At 35.5% G+C, this 21808-nt stretch overlaps 1 protein-coding gene across 1 annotated transcript; it reads right to left on the minus strand.

Moving 5' to 3' along the window:
- Window positions 1-714: 714 nt before the first annotated feature.
- On the minus strand, window positions 715-20420 carry LOC105367390 (protein CBFA2T3-like). The gene is made up of 4 exons (XM_011506085.1): window positions 20098-20420; window positions 1762-2150; window positions 961-1107; window positions 715-860 (listed from the first exon to the last, which is right to left on the minus strand). Exons 1-4 carry the CDS (start codon window positions 20387-20389, stop codon window positions 849-851), a joined length of 840 nt encoding a protein of 279 aa, XP_011504387.1. The 5' UTR covers window positions 20390-20420; the 3' UTR covers window positions 715-848.
- Window positions 20421-21808: the final 1388 nt, after the last annotated feature.

Consider the following 21808-nt stretch of genomic DNA (forward strand, 5'->3'; position numbering starts at 1 on the left):
CATCGTAAAGAAAAGCAACTTTTCACCCTCCATTATTCATGAGGACGGTAATCAGTAAGGATGTGACGTTCTATCGACAATTGAACATCGGATGAGATATATCGCGGTGAATGAAAATTAGCTAAACGAGCGTATAAGATCGTGACGTTAAACGTTGTATTAACGTTTTTTTTTTTCACGCTACGCCAACAAACTGCACTCGTTGCGCAATGATTTATGACTCAGGCGACCAGCGCAATAAAGTATTTATCATCAACCGTTTGTGGGTTAACCACTCGCTTTTATACTATAGTTGCCGAGTCGTGGCTCGGTCGATCGAAGATTTTCTCCTTATATCGAGGGACGGCGGTGAGCGAGAAGGAAAAAGAAAGTAAAGGAAAATGACAAATTTTATTGCCGATAAATCACAATTGTTTAACTTAAGCTAAATTTTCTCCTTATTAGTTTTTATTCTTCTTACTTTCTTTTACCCCTTAAATGCCCCTCAAAAATATGTTAATACGTACGTATTATATTTTTATATTTGCCAAAGCTCACGTGCTATTTAATATATGTTATGGGAACTTTATGGCTACAATTATACTAATCATATCGCAAATATTTATCTAAAATTGATCGATAAATTACAAATAGAAGGATTCGCAAAATATATGGTGCAAGAATTGTAAAAAGTTTTAATAAATCATTACATGCTTTCTCGATTAAATGGAAAAATGTTTCAATTACATAGCCACTCTTGTCAATGCTTTACTTAATGCAAAATTTCATTCCCATCAAACAATTCGGATCTTCTTTATTTTCGTGCTTTGTGAAATTTCGATTTGCACATCATTGAATTCGTAGAAGGGTCAATTTCGTCTCTATATTCACGAAATATAAGTAAATTGTCGCGATTAGTTAATATTCGTTATATTAATTAGTAGACGTTAGGGAACTTAATTAAAATTCGTCTTTACTCACTTGATTATCAGCTCTAGCAGCTGCACTCAGGTCTCGTTGCAAGGGTGGTAAAGTGTGCTTCAGGTACGGTAGGACAAATCCACGGAGAGGGAAATTCGTTGCCTCTTGTAGAGCCGAGTGAAATTCCTCAGCGGACATGGATCCGCTCTGGAATGTATGTGACAAAAAACTTTAGAACCCATTCGGTATAACGAAAATCCTGATTACGGGAGGTAACTGAATTAAATACATTTCTTCTATTACGTTTATAAGTTTAAATAATCACAATGTATTTTATGCCGTAATGAAATATTTTTAGTTATTTGCGTTGAGTTGCAAACAATGTATTAAAGTATTGGAAATTTGGATTGACGCAATCCAGCTGAGAAAGTTGATCGGAACAGCAGATTCTGTAAACTTTGCTATAGATGTATTAATTAATTATTCGAGTAATGAAAAAAAAAAAAAAAAAAAAAAAAAAAAAAAAAAATAAATAAAATAAAATAAAATAAAAAATGCAAAATTTTATCGAACCGTATTGGAAATTTACGTTTCACAACGATCATTCGATATTCTGTTATTAATCATTTCTTCCGTAAAAATGATATAAACTATTTAAAAATTACATATTATTGTGATCGCTTGGCAATACATATTTTATAAATTTAATAAAACGAAGAAGCTCATATAATGCATTAATTATATGAAGATATAATTTTAATATAAAGAATTAATGAGCGAAGGCAAATTTACCTTCGCATACGACCTTAGCTAAAACTATGAATAACGCTTGAATCATGAAGTAATGAGGAGGGAACGCACCAGGAGGCCAAGGACAAGAGCGCGCACCGCCTCCCCGGTGTCCGATGATATGTCCATGGCGAAATGCACGAGGGTTCCGAGGAGCCGCTTGAGCCTCGTGTGGGTGGCGAGGATCCCGGCGAGGCGGCGGCCACCTCCGGTGCCCGTCTTGTCGCGTGGACGTTCCTCCGTGGCCTCGCGTTCGCTCTTGACCGATTGGAGCGGCGCCTGGTCGTCACTGTCCCCCGAGCGCCCGGATGAGGAGCTCGAGGCTACACGAGTCGGTTGCTGCTGCTGTTGCTGCGATTGGCTATGCTGGATACGGATCTGCTGCTGGGGTCCCGGCGACGAAGATGGAGATGGTGAGGAGGAGCAACGACTGTCGGGGCCGCTTGGATCTCGGGCAGCGCCTATACAGAAGGTGGCCACAGTCACTGTCGAGGCTATCGATATATCGAGATCGGGAGATGTTGGTTATGTAGGCTGAACGGTATCAGACTTGCCTCTAATGCTTGATAGAAGGGAACAAGAGGAAGGACGAGGACGCGAAACAAGGGTACTTGGAAGTTGTGGTGATGGAAGCGTCAGGATGATAGGATTATTTTGCAGTTAGTTTATTCGTAATATAAATAGAATTACATGTGATGAAAATTTATCAATTCATGGGAATAGAATGGAGTAATTTATCAGAAATCATAGCTTCTTTTACATTTTTACATTAATGTAATTAGCTGTATTCGGCCCACAAATGAATTTTTAGCGCATAATTTTAAAAGCCGATTCAATAAAACCGTTATCTTCTTAAAAACAAATGGTCGAGTGATTTTTAGGCTTAATACTATTTTATCCTGTTTTCACGATATGAATTTTATCTCTTATAAATAACAATGAAATAACGATAACAAAGTGAATTTTATTTGACAGACCATGTGAAATGAAAATCAAGCTAAAGAAACAAATGTTTATGGTATGTCATTCACTGAATAAATATCAAATATCACTCATTTTGTTCAGGTATTTAAACAACTGGAATATAATTTATCTAATATAATATTCAAAACTATCAAAAAGTTTGCAAAAAATATTGAATTTCATATTGAAAAATGAAGACAGGCACAAAACTTGATCATTACGGACCATTGATTACGCTTTCTTTTTTATTATTCAGCCTTTTTGATTTGTTTAATATTTGTGGCAGAACATGTGTATATATATATATATATATATATATATATATATATATACATATACATTTTATGAAAGAGCATAAAGGTTTTCAATAATTAATTATTTAATAAGGCCTTGTTAAACACTCGTAACATTCAAAGATAATTTAAATTTACGACGACTGAATAAGTTTTGCATAAAAGATAAAAATAGTCTGTAGTTCGTAAAAGAATTTTCCTTATATATATCATTTTCATATAAATAAGATATATACCTGAATTCTGTTTAATTTTTAATTAGAATGTAAATAATTCACATTACTTATTCATATTGTCTAAATAAAATATATTTATATATATATGGACTGTTGCAAGATAATAATTTAATAAAAATATAGCTATAAAAAAAGTTTTACAAATTTAAAATATGTTCGATTAATTTTATTTACACAAATAAAATTAACTTTTTTTTTATTTTATAATTATTTGCTTATAAGTGTGATATAAAAAAAATGTATAGATTGACTTATTATAATAATATAAAGTTAAATATGAATTTATGTATTTATTTATGTGTGTATAGGTGGGTGGATTTGTGTATGTGTGCATGGGTGCGCGCAAATAACTTTTATAAATATAAACATATATATATATATATATATATATATATATATATAACTCAAATATTATAATTTATTGAATTTTTGAATAAATGATGAGTACCATTGTAAATTATTGATGGGTAAAATAATAATGTATAATAAGCTTGAGAATTTTTTGAAGGTCACAAAGAAAACTCGCTAGTTTCATTCTCCATACATAATATGAATATCAAATATTTTATCTACATCCCTTGTTCTATACGTATATTTTCTATATATTTTCATATTATTATAAACTAGAAATTATAAACCATAAGTGCAGGTAGAGACGTCGAAGTAAAACCTTGGGCTTGTCGTTGATTAAATCTGAGAGCAATTGAGTAGATCAGTTTTTATACAAAATTCATTAAATATTAAAAAAAAAATTGAATAAATATATTTTATCGTATCAACGTGCACAGATATTGTAATAGTTTCGAAAGACGTAATTTTCGTTGCAGAGTTGTTATTTCATTTTTATTTTCAGTTGCGACACCAACAGTTGTGCCGAATTAAGTTTCAAGATAATGCTCCTCATTATAAAAGTGTTAAATTTTCAAGATAACTACTGTATTAATTTTTGTTAATACGAGCTAATGTTTCTCATTTAACGCAATTTCGACGAAATACAGAAGGTAAAAATATTATGAAATTTTTTACATAAATATAGACGGATAAGAGTATGCTGAAATGTCACGGCAGCAAATATAGAATTAAATAAATATAACAATGTTAAAGTAATATGTAAGCGTAATGTCAAGCCAATATCTTGATAATAAGGAGGAATATTAATATCCATGCAAAATATTGTCAAGAGGAATTGTCGATCTCATTGAAATTCCGAATATTCTATTCGATTAAGGCGCGTATGCCGGGATTCAATGATATCTCCCTCCTTGCCGTAATGCCGGAGTGATCTTGTCATAAGAGGACGTAGAGCAGGGATTAATTTAAATCTCCAAAGAAATACAATTATTGGCAGGGAAGCAAAAAGGCCTTGACAGTCGAGACAAAGGACTCGTTTTTCCAACCTGTGTGGTTTCTTCTTTTTAGCCCACCCCACGCCTGGCCATTATGCACGTTATCACGCGCAATGCTCTGAAAAGGATGGGACGGGGTGGGATGGGATGGGATGGGATGGGATGGGATGGTGGGGGATGGGGTGTATACGAAGGGTTGCGTGTACCTTCACGGGAAACAATGAAGAGCTGGCGTAGACACGCTGATAACGGGAGACTCACGTGGTGAGGATAGTGCAGTCTGAGCAATATAATGGAAGCCGCAGCATCACCAAGCGCCGCTGCCACGACAGTCTTGGTAATATGCATCCCAGCGTATGACGATACCATAAATGCCTCCGGCGATTGATCGTCCCTCCTCCTCCCCCCCCCCTTCCGATGAACTAAGAGTACGTAAAAGCCAGTTAAGGAGGTAAATAGTGAGTCGCGGGCATATAGATTCCTGCCGGCATTGGATACCACCTCCATCCTATCATTCATCCTTACTTTCGCGTCAATTCAGTTGCACGCGCTCTTTGTGCGTATGATATAATGAATTTTTGCTCGAGCGCTAGGCGAAAGAAAACCTGCTGGCGGAATTGGGACCGATTGCGAAGCTTAAGGATTTTGCTACCGGGGCAAGCACTCCTTGCCAACTTAAATTACTTTTTATATACTTGTTACCTTGGCTCTCCGAGATTGAAAAAAAAAAAAAAAACCCTTTGTAATAAGAGACTCATTTTTCTAAGAAAGCGATGCTTTTGGCTGCTCTTGCATTAAGTGATTATCGTAGTGATTGATTGAGTTGTCGTAAAAGCGATGTTCCACGCCATTACAAATTAATGATAAATTCCAAACGAGGCCCAAGTCGAAAGCTCATCCACTCATTAAATCAAGACTGGCTTCTTACGTAAGATTTAGCCTGAATTTCATTTCAGCTCTTGTTTCATTAGGAACGTTTAGGGACGTTTGTTCGCTTGAAAAATATCGTGCACACCACATATAAATTATCAAACGCTAAGTTTTATGCATAATAGAAGTGAAATTTTTGTTATCTCGGAATAAAGTATTGGCTCGTGTAATTTTATACACTTGATTGCGAATTTTTCGATTCGAATCGGTCAATTATGTAAGAAATCATTATTTTCTAGTGTATTGAATCATTTAACGGCCAAAACTCATGATCAAAAAGTAAATAAACTTTGAATGATTATCACGTCATAAGGAAATAGTTATTTAGAATTGTGTTGTTGCCGAGTCAGTTCATGCTTACATTACCTTTAACGCCGAACTCTAGCAATTTAATATTTATAATTTATTACTTGTTATGAATTTAATAATTCTAGTAATTTCAATATAAATAGGTACTATTTAATATAATTGGTAAGACTACATTGTTAATTTATAGTGATAGTTCAGTTTTTTATTGTTTTTTTTTTTTTTTTTTTCGATATGTCAAATAATATAATAATATTATTTCCAATGAAAAATTCCCATGAACATTTTTTAATATACGTTTAATGAAGATTGAGATTTATGTTATAAATAGTATGCCTTATAAAATACTTGTTTCGATTATCAAAATTGTGAATATTAAAGTTTCGGTGAAGTTAGAGCGCGAGAGAATTTTTCTTATAATAAAATGTTATCGGCATTTTTATCGTTGACACGAAGTTATTAAAACGTCAAAATAGCAATAAGCATTCAACCAATCGATAGGGAACTTACATTTTCAAATGCCCACTAATAGCGATAGAACTCATAATTTCGTTTATGTGAATTATCTCGCTTAAAAATACCGAATGCTTATAAATTCGTCAGTTTCACGGTAACAATAGCAATATGCTTACTGTTGACGTTCTTGACGTCGACTACCTACATTGCTATTTCTGTGCCCTGCCACACTTACGTATGGGCACTATTATAAATAGACGCAGGGCGTATGCTCTCGCGAAGAAAGCAATTACCATTTTTCGGGCACCTTCTGCTGACGATGTACTTCGATTTTTAAGAAAAGTTCGGCCTTTGTTTCTAACAACAACTGAAAATACCGGACGGAGAAGGAAATTGTGCGGCACAAGGCTTTTTGGGGAGAGGAATGATGGGCGATTGAAATATCGTCGAAACAATGAGATGAACCATTGCCCCGCTAAATAAATCCAATATAAAGAAATATAGTGAATTCATGATGTAGAACGTGAAAATAGCTTTAATACATTGATTATTATAATTATTTTTATGAACTAGGGTATCTTGTTTGGATTTGTAAAACTATTGAATTTTGTGAAGATGTGCGTTACTTCTTTAATATTCGTGAGTGAACGAGAGCGTTGTTTTGATGTTTTTTTTTTTTTATCCTAAAACGTTAAATATGAACGATCATGAAATGTTTAAACAGCATGAAAATAATTGAAATAATGTAATTCGTGTGCAGTGTTTTTCCCAAAGACCTTTCATGCTTTAATAATTCGTAAATTATCATAATATTATATTAATTGACATAATAGGGTAATTTTTTCTGAAAATATTTGTTGTCATTTTTGTTACTACGATTACAGTTAGGTGAAATTTCCCAATTTTCTTGGCATTTGTAGAGTAAGTAACCTTTGATCTTCTTTAATAAAGAAAAACAAAAAAAAAAAAAAAAAAAAACAAAAACAAAAGTTGATAAATAAATAACAAATAGTACATTTACAGGGCGAGATTTTGGAAACTACAACAACTGTGAGTGGCAATTTTGAGAGATTGGCATTACACTACATTGCAAACGTCAAAAGTAGATTGGAGGAGTAATAGGTGCGAGGTCAAAGAGAAGGAGGGAAACGCCGAAGCTTGACGAAGAAGCGAAAGGAAGGCGATGTACTTGCAAAGGTATGTACGCGAGTTGAGAAAGCTGTAAAGCGAAGGGAGCGAGTGCGTGTGCCGAGCAGAAATAGGAACGAGGAAATAGAAGAGAAGAAGAGGTGTAGCGGAGGCTGTGTCATAGCCATCTGATGGTAGCAGGTAATTACCTGTACCTAAACTTTCAGTGTTGCCGAGAGCTATATTTGAACGCGTCAAGCTTTTCCGATAGAAACGTTTCTTCGAGGCACATTTAAAAATCACTTTGTTCGACCGTACGCAAGAAAAATTTTAAAAAGTGTTTGACTAAAGCTCTTTTTAAACTTATCTTTGATAAAGATGACCCTAGTAATGCCCCTAGTGCAAACACGAAAGAGTGATTTTTCTAAGCGATTTACGTTGAAAGTTGACGATCAGACGCTACTAAGAAATTAATCGCCCCGTGTAATTATGAGACTATTATTTTACTGGTAAAGCATAATTTAATAATACGCGCAATCAAGGACAAAAGCGTGTAATGGCTGAACGCTACTTAATCTATTTATTTACTTACTTATGAACGATAAATTAATAGTTAAGTCATTGGTACGATTAATCAAACGTCAGGTGAATTGCAAAAAAGGAAAAAAAAAAACTAAAAACCAAAAGAAAGGTGAAAAAAAATTTCGACGCTTTCACTTTCGTCGATTGAGAGAAATAAGAAATATGAAGTATGAAATATGAAATATGAAATATGAAATATGAAATATGAAATATGATATATGAAATATTAAATATGATATATGAAATATGAAATATGAAATATGAAATATGAAATATGAAATATGAAATATGAAATATGAAATATGAAATATGAAATATGAAATATGAAATATGAAATATGAAATATGAAATATGAAATATGAAATATGAAATATGAAATATGAAATATGAAATATGAAATATGAAATATGAAATATGAAATATGAAATATGAAATATGAAATATGAAATATGAAATATGAAATATGAAATATGAAATATGAAATATGAAATATGAAATATGAAATATGAAATATGAAATATGAAATATGAAATATGAAATATGAAATATGAAATATGAAATATGAAATATGAAATATGAAATATGAAATATGAAATATGAAATATGAAATATGAAATATGAAATATGAAATATGAAATATGAAATATGAAATATGAAATATGAAATATGAAATATGAAATATGAAATATGAAATATGAAATATGAAATATGAAATATGAAATATGAAATATGAAATATGAAATATGAAATATGAAATATGAAATATGAAATATGAAATATGAAATATGAAATATGAAATATGAAATATGAAATATGAAATATTATCTTTGCCGATAAAACGATCTAAAGTACAGATCGTAATCAATGAACTAAAATAATATTATAATACTAAATAATATCCGAGTACAGAGGAGGCCATACACAACTTTTCTCAATGCTGCGCATTAATGGAATGGTACGCGCAAGCATCTCAGCCGAAATGTTTACATTGAAGTTGGCCATGAGGAGTAATGAGAGCTCGAGAGAGCCGTGCAACTTATCCTCGCGTCTAAGCATTCGAATCGAGGGTGCGGTAAGAGGGTCAGTGCTCCAGAAGCGGCGTCAAGAGCACTGGCTTAGCTGGTGTCGATTCACCCGGCTGTCCTCCGCTTGTTTTACGTAAGAAAATCCATCGGCCACACTTGCAACAAAGCGAAATACGTAATCGGGCGGAGCGTCGGCTGCAGCTGTGCCGAGGCCAAGTTCCGCTTCACGTCTCCGTCGCGGGAAAGTCGCGAGGAATCGCGACATAATTCCGCCATCCGCGAGACTTCCCGACAGCGACCATCATAGGTTGGCATCCCTCCCAACTGATTACAACCACCGTTGTCCCACGTACTATGGTAGACGTACTATGGTATTATCGATAATTTCCGAAGATACTTAGCCTGATCGCATCGCAGCCATGTCCGTTGAAGCGGTAAAGATAACAAACTTTTGCCAACTGAGTTCTTATTAAATTTTTACAGAAGATTAATTACATTAGAAGATTAAGATGCGATCCTCGAGCATTCGCTACTCGTCATGATGCGTTGGCAATTCTGATATCAATAGACGCTCGGAACGTTTATTACGATTACATTTCTTTCTGTTATACTTTTAAAGTAAAAAAAAAAAAATATATATAAACCAAATAATTTCAATAATCTTAAGGTATTTGCCATCGTATTTAATATCGTCCTATAATGCGCCTATTCTAGCGCTATACGTTCTACGAACATAAGCTACTCAACTTCTCAATGATTATTCAAATTTTTTTCAACGTTACTTTGGAACAATCGTGACGTATGGTGCGAACATGTTTGTAAAAGACTCTTACGGAATTTCCTGTCATTAGGGATTTCGACTTGACTTGACGATGCGTATTGAGATTTCGCATGTGGTACATTACGCACCGTCAAGACACGTTACAAACGATAAATATTCGATCAATCTTATGGCGATAAGGCGATAAAGACGAATAGCCTTTACATTTAATAATATAATAGAACTGCTGCTTTCCCAGAAAATATAATATCGAGCATTTTGACATTATTTATAAATACTCGTAAAAAGCAGCGCTACAAATTTACATTTACATTCGTGCATAATTTATCCTATATAATTAAATTTATTATCATGACAATAAGCAGACAAGCTTGCGGCAGCTTTCGAGCTTAAAGCGTTGAGCATTTGAGCGTGACGGAAAACTTGATGAACTTGATGAACGGCATTGCATCGATAAGGAAATTCACGCGGCGCGCTTATTACTTACAGAGCGACTCGTTAATGCTACATTTTCTCCGCGCAGCCCTTTGTTTTCCCATATTCTCTACAAGCACGGAGATCAATCGCCGCAGGTCCGGGCCAATTTTCAGCCACGTAAGGAATCGCCGTCAAGATGTATGTACGCGTGGGCGTATCCGGGAAAGGTGACGGAAATGGCTGGGCTGAGCGAACGCGATCGTAGAGTCCCGTAGCAGCTGTTACTTCCCGCAGTGATCCTCGAGCTCATCTCGGTTTCATGTATGCGCGTGGGTGGCTATCGCCAAGCACAGATAAGATTACCACTTGTCCCTTTCGCCTTTTATTTTTGAAATCCTAGCTGCCGTAGTTTATCTCGATTATTCTTTTATACGATGTAGAATGTCCCCCGGTCACTCCAATAATTCGATGATTATCCTTGTGTGCTCGATCCTAGCAATGCCGATAATTGCGATAGGAGATTTTCTGTTTATACAAATTCATTAACCAAGCTAATTTTCCATTAATCACGCAAAGATATTTATTTCAATAACTCGGTGTTATTGAGTGACTGGGTGTGATTGAGTAATTGGAAAGTATCTCCCTTTGGCATGTGTTAATTGCCGTTAAGCTAATAAATGATGAGCAATAAACATCTCGCGGTCATATATATATATATATATATATATATATATATATATGACTAATATATATAATATATATAATTAATAAATATCCGTTGGATCGTGTATTATTAGGTATTTGGTAATATGAGAGTTCAGCCCGGAATTATTTTTATCAATTTGGTATGAGGATGGATAGCATTCTGTATTACGTAAAATTCGCGAGCACGTGTTATGCTAAAATGCAATAAAATTGTCAATTAGAATTTGTTGATAAATAATCAAGTGTACAGATACATTGGCCGTAACAATGTTAAGAGACCCCTGTTGTATCTTCGTAATAATAAGAGACATAAATTTTGCAAATTGTTCGCTTAGTGGTCTTGTACTAATTGCATTTGCAAATTAAGATGTAAATATAATAAACAAGCATTGTATAATATGATTGGATATCAATAGTGAACCTTTTAATATAGAATTTATCAATATTCTACCATGAGTTCAATAAAAAATTACTTTCATAGGGAATTGAAAAAATAGATATGAATTAGTGCAACTCCAATATGTTAATAGTTTATAAGTGTATATATATATATATATATACATATATATATATATATATATATATATATATATACATACATATGTAACAGATGGCGTGTGACAGATGGACTACGTCTATCACAAGGTCGACCAATTTCGAGATTGAGATTTTGAAGCATAGCAAATACTACAGTATTTATGCATTTATTGATGCAAATCGAAATTGGTTCAAATAGCATGAAAGTTTAATGGACAATTGTACTTTAAATGTAATTTGTTAGAAATTCAAACGTGAATATTAAAAGCATATTTTCAAATAGTCCATTCATATATCGAATGACGAGTTAAATCTGAAATGAATTAAATTAGCAAATTAATTTTATTAATTTTTCTTATTATTTTCAGTTGGCTTTCTACCAGTTTCACTTATAATATCAATATTAAATTCTAAACTCATTTCAAAATAAAAATGCTTGCATAAAGTTACGCTGAGTCTATCAAGCGGCCGCGGCAAAACTAATATATACATAATGCTTTAAATACCCAAAGTTCTTAAAATAGAATTTAAAAAAAGAAGAAGAACAAAGATTAGAATTTTTATAATGTAAGAAGATGGAAGAAATGTTTTTGGAACTCAACATGTTGAATTAAACGAGCACGAAGTAAATATATTTAGCGACAAAATAAATATCTCACAAACACTGAAAATTATCTAATACAAATGATAAATACTCCTCATTGATAATATTCACGATAACTCCCATAAAATGATAAAACAACGAAGGTTTCGCTCTAACGAATAATTACAAAATATTTGCTTATAGTAGTTGTTCAATGCTTATCTATATTAAAGTAATTAGATCTTTGTTTGTGAAATAAACTTCAAGCATTGGCTTCACTGAAAGACCGCGTAAATAAAATGCCATGCATTCTCAATTTTTTAAGAATTTATAAGGGGATATTTTTCACCAATAGCATCCTGAAAACAAAAAAAAGCGTATAAGAGGGCGCGATGTCTGTCATGATTACAAAAAGATAGCCGAACTCTTATTTTGCATATCTATAAGAATTTTATAGGAATTCGACACTAATACTTAAGAGCTCGACTCGGCCCTGATCTTACTAAACGGAGGTTGAGAGCCCCTGAAAGAAGTAAGTACGGTGGGACTCAGCTGTCGCCTCCTAATTGCCGGGACAATGCAACAGATGGCTTTGATCGCAATTCCTCCCCACAGCCGCTTTCCCCACCTTCTTTTACACTCGCCCTCAATCCCTCCCCCGTCCCCGTCCCGCTCTTTGCCACTCTCCTTCTGCTCTCGCATTTCTTTGCGTCAGCTTTCCCTTGTCGTCTCTCTCTCTCTCTCTCACTCACTCTCTCTCACTCTCACTCTCTCTCACTCACACACACACTCTCTCTCTCTCTCTCTCTCTCTCTCTCTCTCTCTCTCTCTCTCTCTTTCTCACTTTTACCCTTCTCTTTCCCGACGTGTTTTCCTATCTCTGTAAATCTCCCTCCACCGAATTCGAGTCAATCTTTCGTCCGAAAGAAATCGAAGGAAGAAGAATTTTAAAAGATGGGCCTGAGAAGGACAGCCGACTGCGCGCTTCGACTTGGGGCTAGAGAAAGACCATAGCCGTGGATGATTTTAATAAACGAAAACTTTAAATTGAAAAGTTAGCGGTAGAAATAATCTGTCGGTAGGATAGAATTTCTCGAAATGTTGTTATTTGTTCAAATCGACCGATGGGAAAGTTAGTGTTCCGATTTATTTACTGACAAATGGCAGGAAAATGTGAATTCAGTGAAACGTTATTCATGATCCACAAGCCGATACAAGAATCTACTATTTACGCATCGAGTTAAACGTCTCGTACTCCTTATCGCATCTCATTACATAAACTTACATCGATTATCATTAATAAAAATAAATAAATTCTTAATAATTTATCTAGGATTTTCATGCAAGAAAAAAAGGCAATTCTTTAAGCGAATGAAAGTATGCATAAATGGAACGTTAATAAATGACGCGTCTGGCTCAACTGCGCCTCGATCTACTAGCACATCTTGCATTCTCTCATAACTAAACTTTCAAGATGATTAAAGCTTATTAAAAACGACGCTTTCATTTTTCTAGTAATTTCATTAGTCCTTTATTAAGAAAAGAGAACTATCATTTTAGTTTTATTTTTTATTACATTGTTAATGAATTATTGTCGATAGCAATGCGAATTACGTTATGCAAATAGAAAATAAATTCTGAAATCTCACTTCATTCGCCAGTGAATTCAATACTAAAAGTTTCCTCAATGCGGTACCGTGATTTTATAATATGAAATTGTAAATTAATTAATCAGAAAACTTGTTTTGTGTTATAAATAAATTTCATTTATTTATTTATTTATTTAATTTTCTATCGTGTTTTTTACAATTTTTTTATATTCCTTGTCGTTTCGTAGATTTGTTTCCATTGTCGAAGAGAAGATTTTGGAAACGTGTAAGTTTTTGAAAGAATCTATCAGAAATATATTTTAAGACTTCGGTAAGCCATCTAGACTCCATTATAACCAATAAAAGATTATTGTAGGCGCGGCTTCAATGACTTTTTTTTCAATGGCACAGCAAAAATGAGCGTAAAATTGAAAATTTCAAGAGAATGAGGCGAGCAGTGGGATTAGAAGGGATCATCGTCGAGTAATTCGAGATGATTAGCCACAGGCACTAATGAAATTCACTCGACCGAGGAGTTGAACTTGCGCAGATGTCAAGCTCGCTAAGAAAGTTATACTTTTTCAGGATGAGCTTTATTAAGAATGCGAGCGAGCGGTTGAGAGGACAAATCACTAATAACCAATACATCGGATACGCGTGTCGGGAGACGTGGGGGGAAATTAAAGGCGAACGTACTCGAGCGAATCGAAGGAGCAGCTTGGAGAAACCAGTGCATAGCCGTATCCGCGCCGTGGACAATTTCCAAATTTTCAGAGTGTAATTATCGCGCGGGATGTGCGGACTTTTGGGGAAAATTTAGAACCCTTCCTCGTACTCGCGTCGCTCGCGCCTGCGAATACGCAGCCGTTCTCCTCCTGGCCCTGCCCGCCCCGCTCTCGTTCCCTCTCTTTCTCGGCCGAGTCGAGGATGCCGGTGGCGGCTGCTACTCCCGTGATATCAGCAGGGGAGCAGGACGGCGGCGCGGCTTTCCGCGCCCGGAAAGTGTCGGACGTGTCTTATCGCGTCCGCGCCAGGCGCTCGCTCCCGGACAGGATGCCGCTAGGAGGGAACTAACGACATCGCCCTCACGCGCAAACGAGAAAGAGAAAGGGAGCGAGGCGGGTGGGGTCTGGCGGGAGGGGAAGAGAGGATGAGGGAGTGTCCCGAAAGAGAGGGGTTACGGATAGTGAAAGAGAGTAGGAAAGTGACGAGCGCTGACGGCAACGGGGGGGGGGGAGTAATAAGGTGAAAAGGAGAGAGAAACGGAGTATAATGCAAGGCAAATGCGATGATGACGTGTGTGCGCGCGTGTGTGCTCTTTGTCACCTCAAGGTATGGTCAAGGTGCGACAAAATCGTATAAACAAAAGATTGTATAATTTAATAAATAAATTTATTCATCCCACCTTTTCTTCCAACGTAAGATTAATTTACTCTAATGTCATCTTTAATTGAAATATTTATACTTGTTAGTATTGCATTGAAAAAGTGAGCTGGCAATTGTAATTGACTATGTCAATGATAAATATTAAGAAAATGTTATCATTTCGTAATTAATTATCCGCTTGTTAGAAAAACGACATGTGTAAGAGATGCGTGAAAGCTGTAATATGTTTACAAACTATTTATAAATACCAATTGAGCGTAATTAAATGAATTTCTTATTATAAAAACAAAACTCGTCGTATATCGTGAGAATACCGTCGGTCCATTGGTTTCGAAGATGGATAATTTGCAAACTATTTTTAATTATCGCACCCATCGTATTTCTACATTTCTTAACTAATGGAAAAAATATACTATAAGGAGAGAATGAAATAATAAATAATTCAAATTTAAAATAATATTATTTAACAGGGATTTAGCATTTCAGCTTTTAGCATTTTAGCGAGCGGAGTAACGCAAGGGTCACGTGATTTTTTTATACACTGGGGCAGACGAGCTGGTAACTCGTGCTTTCGGCCTGTCAATATTCTAATGTAAGAAAGAAAAAAGATATGAAATTAAACTCCACCCGCCATAATAATACTTATATGAATATAATCGTTGAATTATGCAGCTCGTAGTCTTTCACAGTTTATTATAAAGATATTCAAACAGTTCGAAACAATACCTTCCTTTATTTCCTACATACGCTTATGCATGCCACTGTCGGGTTGAGGATGGACCGCAAAATGTTTATGTTATATCCTCACTTTTCCTATGTTATATTTATTCTGCTCGTATATTATTTCGGATACCTCTTGTTGTTTGATGACATCATTCTGATGGACGGTTCTAACATTAATATAATTTTACGACTTTACTTTTTTCTTGGGGAAGAATCTAATTCATTTATAATTGGCAACATTTTATCAACAACGATGTAATAATGTAAATGGTTATTTCATTGAAGAAATTTTGACATTTTAAAATTTTTACTTTTTCTCAACGTTTTACACAAATACAAATCCCGGCGAATGTATTTTTAAATTCTCAAGATGAAATTCAATCTATTTTTTCAGATATAGTTTCTCGCTACAAAAGTATTATAAATTTAAAAGCAGTTTTTCTCGAGAAACGATTCTTTTTCATCTGCAGAAATGCTTCTGAAAACATTTTTTAATCAATCTGTTGTTCACGATTAATCCTACGTCAGCAAATTATTATTATAAAGGTATTTTTTATTTGTCATTTTTACAAATGTTGGCCATTTATTTTGATTGCAAACCTATTATTACTCACACATCATATTTTGGCACATATCGTCGAGAAAAAGAGCATTAAAGCTTTAATTAGCAACATTTTTTCTTTACAAAATACATTATCAAATATCCATCTTTTCGAGCACCTAACAGATTACATCCGCAAAAAATTAAGTAATAAAAGAATAAAATACTTAAACTCTGACATTCTATATTTATCCATAAATATGAAATGAATAGAGAGAATCACATTTCACGAAGTCTGAAGATTATCGTTACCATTTTATACTCAACAACACAATCAATTACAATTAGAAAAATGCAATATATATTGGCCAAGTTTTTTTAAATCTTGTGCACTAAAAGAATTCATATATTTGTTGCAGATATTTTTAGGAATATATACTTTTTTTCAACTGATTATCGTCTGTCTGTTTATTTATATCTTTCTATTTTTATTTTTCCATATTATCGCCCTCAAATGCAAACAAACAAGCAAACACGCACACACGCCCGCGCGCGCACGCACGCATGCACACACACACACACCGAGAGAGAGAGAGAGAGAGAGAGAGAGAGAGAGAGTCTTTCTCCCCATTTTTTATTTTATTTTGTTCATTATTTTTAATATTACACGTATAATATTAATTTATATTAAAAAACAAAACAAAACAAAACATTAACGTTGAAAGACAAATTTTTGCAATTATATTGCCTTTTTTCTAACTTCTTTTTACCGATACAAAACCAATTAGCATTGCCCTTTTAATTATATGCATCGATTGATAATACGTATAGAGACTTTTTTTTACAATTATTCTAATTGTATAGTTATATACTTATATGTAATTCCTAATATTTGTATACTTTATGCAATGCACTTTGTAGGAATAAAATATAGGAAAATGAAATATAAGAAGAATACTAATTAAAATAAATTTCTAATAATTTCTTAAACAGGCAATAATTGAAAATGAAAATAAATTCTTCGAGTAGAGTTCCGAACGTGCATGCAATATATGGTTTTTATCATAAAAAGCTGCATGAAATTATTAGTGAAAACTTTCTTATAATATGAAATAATACATTATTTTATAAAAAATTAATTTTTAAATGTTCAAGTAGGAGAAAGTATTTTCAAGCTATTTATGATCTGTTAATAGATGATCCAACAGAAAAATGTATGATAAAATAATGTACTATAAATACGTAAAGTGATATTGCTATAAATTTTCAATGCTACAACTTCTTACACAGCGTACGAGTTTGTGCTTTCCGAATATAAGTTTGCGCTTAAACGGGAGCTTCGAGCTTTTTGGTATTATATATATATATATATATATATATACACGCATCCATATACACACGCGCGTACACACAAACACATATATGTACACACGAGAGTGCTAAGAGTTGATTATACGTATAATGCGCTGGGATGTACTCTTGGCACAATTCCAGAATTTCTTTCCTTTTTACCTTTTTTCTAACATCATATAGTTGTAGAAGATTTAGAGTCTCGAATTTTACTTCACATGATCTCGCAATTTGTCTGATATTAGTACTTGACGTATAAACTAATTTCTTCTTCGTAGCAGTGTCATTGGCATTGTCATTATAGGTTATCTAATTTTTAATACCTTTCCCAATTGTAAAAATAATATTATAATAATAATTTACATTATCATTATATACTAATTTTTCTGAAATGCATGTTTATTAATCGTTGAGCAATCACTATATGAAATAAGCTACGTTTGCTCAAAATAATACAAGAGATTTTATAATATTTTAACATTACTATACGTACATAAAACAATAACTTTTAAATGTTAATGTAATTTTTGGCTGTTTATTTAACTATTTATTTTAATGAATGAAAGTGGAAAAAAAAAATATATCTCATAATGAATGATAAAACATTGATTATAGAAACAATCGATAAATTCTGAAGGAAAATGATCAACAAAATGATCAATTCGAAGGAAAATCATCATCATTTTTGGGATATCGACATTGAGACATTAATTCTTGAATGTATTTTAATAAATATAGTTGATGTATAATAAAATACCCATTCAAATCAAATTAAGTATTAAATTAATTAAAATAAATAATGTGGACATTTTCAAGCGAATTGTAAATTAAATTGTACAATGATAATAAATTACTTTTTAATTAAAAATATTATTAAGCATTCGAATCCCTAAATTTATACCGACTCTTGTAAGTATGTCATTTACATTGAAATTATAAAATACATAACACACGAAAATATTCAAAAACACTGATTATTGCAAGCATTTAACATTAACAATTACTTTCGGCGTATCAGTTAAAAAAAAAAAGAAAAAAAAAAGCTTTCTCTTGATACTGTTCGTTGCATGAGCAGAGGCCCGATATTTTTACGAATGCGTCTCCCTGCTATATAATTGCTCTAACTGCTGTATAATATGAGAAATAAACCGAGAAGACAAAGGGACTTTTGTTAAAAATAAGAAAGAAAAAAAATTAAAAGATAAAAATAACAAGTAGTCTTTGCCTCCAATCTCGGCCCTAACCGTGCGACCCGGTAGTAATTCACGAGCATGTCGCAGCAAGAGCGCGGCCAAGGAAAGGAGGTAAGGTCCGAAGGTCATGGCTCGGTGGTTTCAAGAACTGCCACGAACTGTTTAGGCTTACACCAGGAGGGGCAGTCGTCGGCTGCTGCGGGCTCCAGCCATCCAGATAACGTGTGTGTGTGTGTGTGTGTGTGCGCGCGCGCGCGCGCGTGCGTGCGGGGGTGGGGCTGTTGTCCACGATCGAGCAGGTTATACGGGCGCCCTCATGGCTACTCTCCCGTTATTTCCAAGCGAAGGATGATGGCACGGCCCTTTCTTTGTTTTGCGAACTGAGTGCGGGCGAGAGCTGGGGGTTGGGGCACAAGGCGCCACTCTCCTGTCCCGATGGCGCGCGACTCTCCACCGTCCGCCCGGAACCGAGCAGCATCCGATGATTTTACCGCGTCCGCTCTTGCATCGGGAGGCGATGGCGTTTACCCTCGTCGCTTTAGCCAACGCTTTATCACGGGTCTCTCGCGCTTCTTCTCTACCCGTGGTCGCGTCTATGACTTTGCCTTTTAATTGGGATTTAAAGCGCTTAACAGCTGCTATGTGGCTCCAAGTTATTCCACAGCCAATGAACGCGCGATAAAAGTCATTTATCAAACTTTATGCGCCAATTTTATCGCTTGCTACATGCACGATACGCGCGATCGTTGGAACGGGTAGCGCAATTTTTTTTATAAAATAATCCTGCTCCTCTCCTTTAACAAATTATATCTATTTATTTGACATTGTGTTTTATCTCCTGTTTTCTAGAGGATTTTCTCTAATACTATCGCGACATGTGTGTTCATTAATCTATTCTCCAATTCTCTTACGGCTCCTTGTCTCTTTTATCGAAGAGAGTCACACATCGCAGACGAGTTTCTCAATCACCCTTGGACTTATTTTTAATAATAACCTTACCTTACCCTAATATGGCCTTTATTTTACCGCTAAGTGAAATCATGAAACAAGATATCGAGAGGATGAGACGATAGGATGATATAATGATAAATTATCGAGCTTATGGTCATTAAGTAAGACATTGACACGTTGAGAGTGCGAGTCAATTATTTATTCGAGTAAATTTCTTACGTCGAGACGTTATTACACGTTAGAAAGGGCCAAAAGTTGCGCGTACGACTGCTATTTTAACAAATATTTTCATATAGAGCGTACCTCGCCAATCGTGAGAAGCCTAAGGACGAATCGTAACGAGGACATGGGCAAGATGTAATGCGTTTAAGCGTCGGATAGACTCACCCTGGGCCTTGGCCGGCCTGCTCTTAAGATCGAGGTCGACAGGGAAGGGCTCGGCGCTCTGCTTGGCAACGGCCGCGGCGATCTCCCCGCAGCCGCTGCCGATTGTGATGGTGGCAATGGCGCCGATGGCCAGCCCCGTGGTCACCCTCGGTGGCGAGGAAGAAGGTCCCGCGGACAGCGATGGGGCCGGTTGCTGGAGCACGCTCGAGCAGCATTCCTTGGCTTCCTCCTTGACCTTGATCTTATGGAGGACTGCGCTGCTAGTGGCCACTCCGCCGCCCTCCACCTTCATGCTTCTGACTCACCGCTCAGGATCAGTCCTTAGACCTACGGACCGGGAAGGAAAATCGATGTTACATCTCTCTATTATAGCGACTGAGCTTATTATGTGTTGCTACGTTGCGCGAAACAACGACGGCTTTGCTCGCTTATGATTATGTCTAGCTTGTTGCATCGATTAATGTTTATTTAGCTTATGAATTAACGAACGGACCAACCACTTACGCTTGGAATTTCCGTTATCAACTTACAAGCTGGAGCTCGAGGAGCTTTTTCATCGCAAAGCCAATACCAGCACTAGAGGCTTGACTCGTGAATGCGTTTTGTTGCGTACGAATATAAAATGGAAGAATACTCAGAAATGCCGTAATAATGGCAAATTACGTCATAGCATTTTCGGGCACTTCAATCTCTAATGTTTAGTATTATGAAGACATTTATTGAGCGCGTGTACATATGCTCTCCCATGCGTACTATGCATAAACGATCCGGAAGGTAAGCTACGGCTGCGAGAAAAATACAATTCAAGCGTTTATTACCTCTAATAGTCTGAATTTTTATTCTGCTGGAATGGGGACGGCTTACGATAAGCTTACCTTGCCGGCTAATTCATGAATTTCGAAGGAATAAGCAACGAGTATGGAGTAGTACGCCGCATTTAATAAACATAATGTTCAAAAGCATGCGTTACGAAACTTATTTATGAGAAATTTGCATGGCGCATTAATTTTTTTTTTGTTTTTTTTTGTTTTGTTTTTTTTTTTTTGTTTTTTTTTTTGTTTTATGTTTTTGTTGGTTTTCGACTAATTTCATGGATATATTAATAACTTGACATTTGAAAGTGTCGGATGCGATTACGTAGAGTTTGCATGAATTTTGAAAACGTTAAAAATACATTAGCCAAGGATCGCGAACGTGCCTACTCATAATAAAAGTAGATAATGTCTTCGGGAGGTGGATGAAAACGTCGGTGGAAGCGGAGGGACGAAACGGGTGAGTCGTGAGGAGGGACGGAAGGCAAGAAGAATATCGCTTGAAAAATGAGTCGCAGCGAGGATCCGTGAGAGTGGCCGGTTGGGGGTGGGGTGGAGAATAATCGAGACTACAAGCAGCGCGGACGATTCGAATTTGATTGATTCGAGAGACTCGGCGACAGCCCTCGCACGGGCCTGGACTACGTGTCCTCAGCATCCTTGTAGCTCGCCTCCTGCATACCGATTGCCCTTTTAACGAGGAGCGCCGGTGCGAGAGTATTTTCCCCGTGCTCGTTTTACCGCTGCTTAATGAATGACAGCGCCGCGACCTTTCGCCGCTGCAATGTTAATCAATGAGCGTCGATACCGTGGCCGCATTGGCACAACTAATTCGCCTCGTCGTTTGCTTTCCCGAATGCTTTTCACGCGGAATGTTCATTAACGAAGCTACTCCGGGA

The sequence above is a fragment of the Ceratosolen solmsi genome, unplaced genomic scaffold, assembly GCF_000503995.2.
Source record: "Ceratosolen solmsi marchali unplaced genomic scaffold, CerSol_1.0 scaffold7, whole genome shotgun sequence".
NCBI lineage: Eukaryota > Metazoa > Arthropoda > Insecta > Hymenoptera > Agaonidae > Ceratosolen > Ceratosolen solmsi.

What these genes read in the sequence shown, in the direction of transcription:
- LOC105367390 (XM_011506085.1), bottom strand. Translation starts at nt 20,389, where the DNA reads ATGAAGGTGGAGGGCGGCGGAGTGGCCACTAGCAGCGCAGTCCTCCAT. An exon ending in CAGGCCGGCCAAGGCCCAGG is followed by an intron (nt 2,151 to 20,097) that starts GTGAGTCTATCC and finishes CCTTCTGTATAG; the next exon opens with GCGCTGCCCGAGATCCAAGC. An exon ending in CTCTTGTCCTTGGCCTCCTG is followed by an intron (nt 1,108 to 1,761) that starts GTGCGTTCCCTC and finishes CATACATTCCAG; the next exon opens with AGCGGATCCATGTCCGCTGA.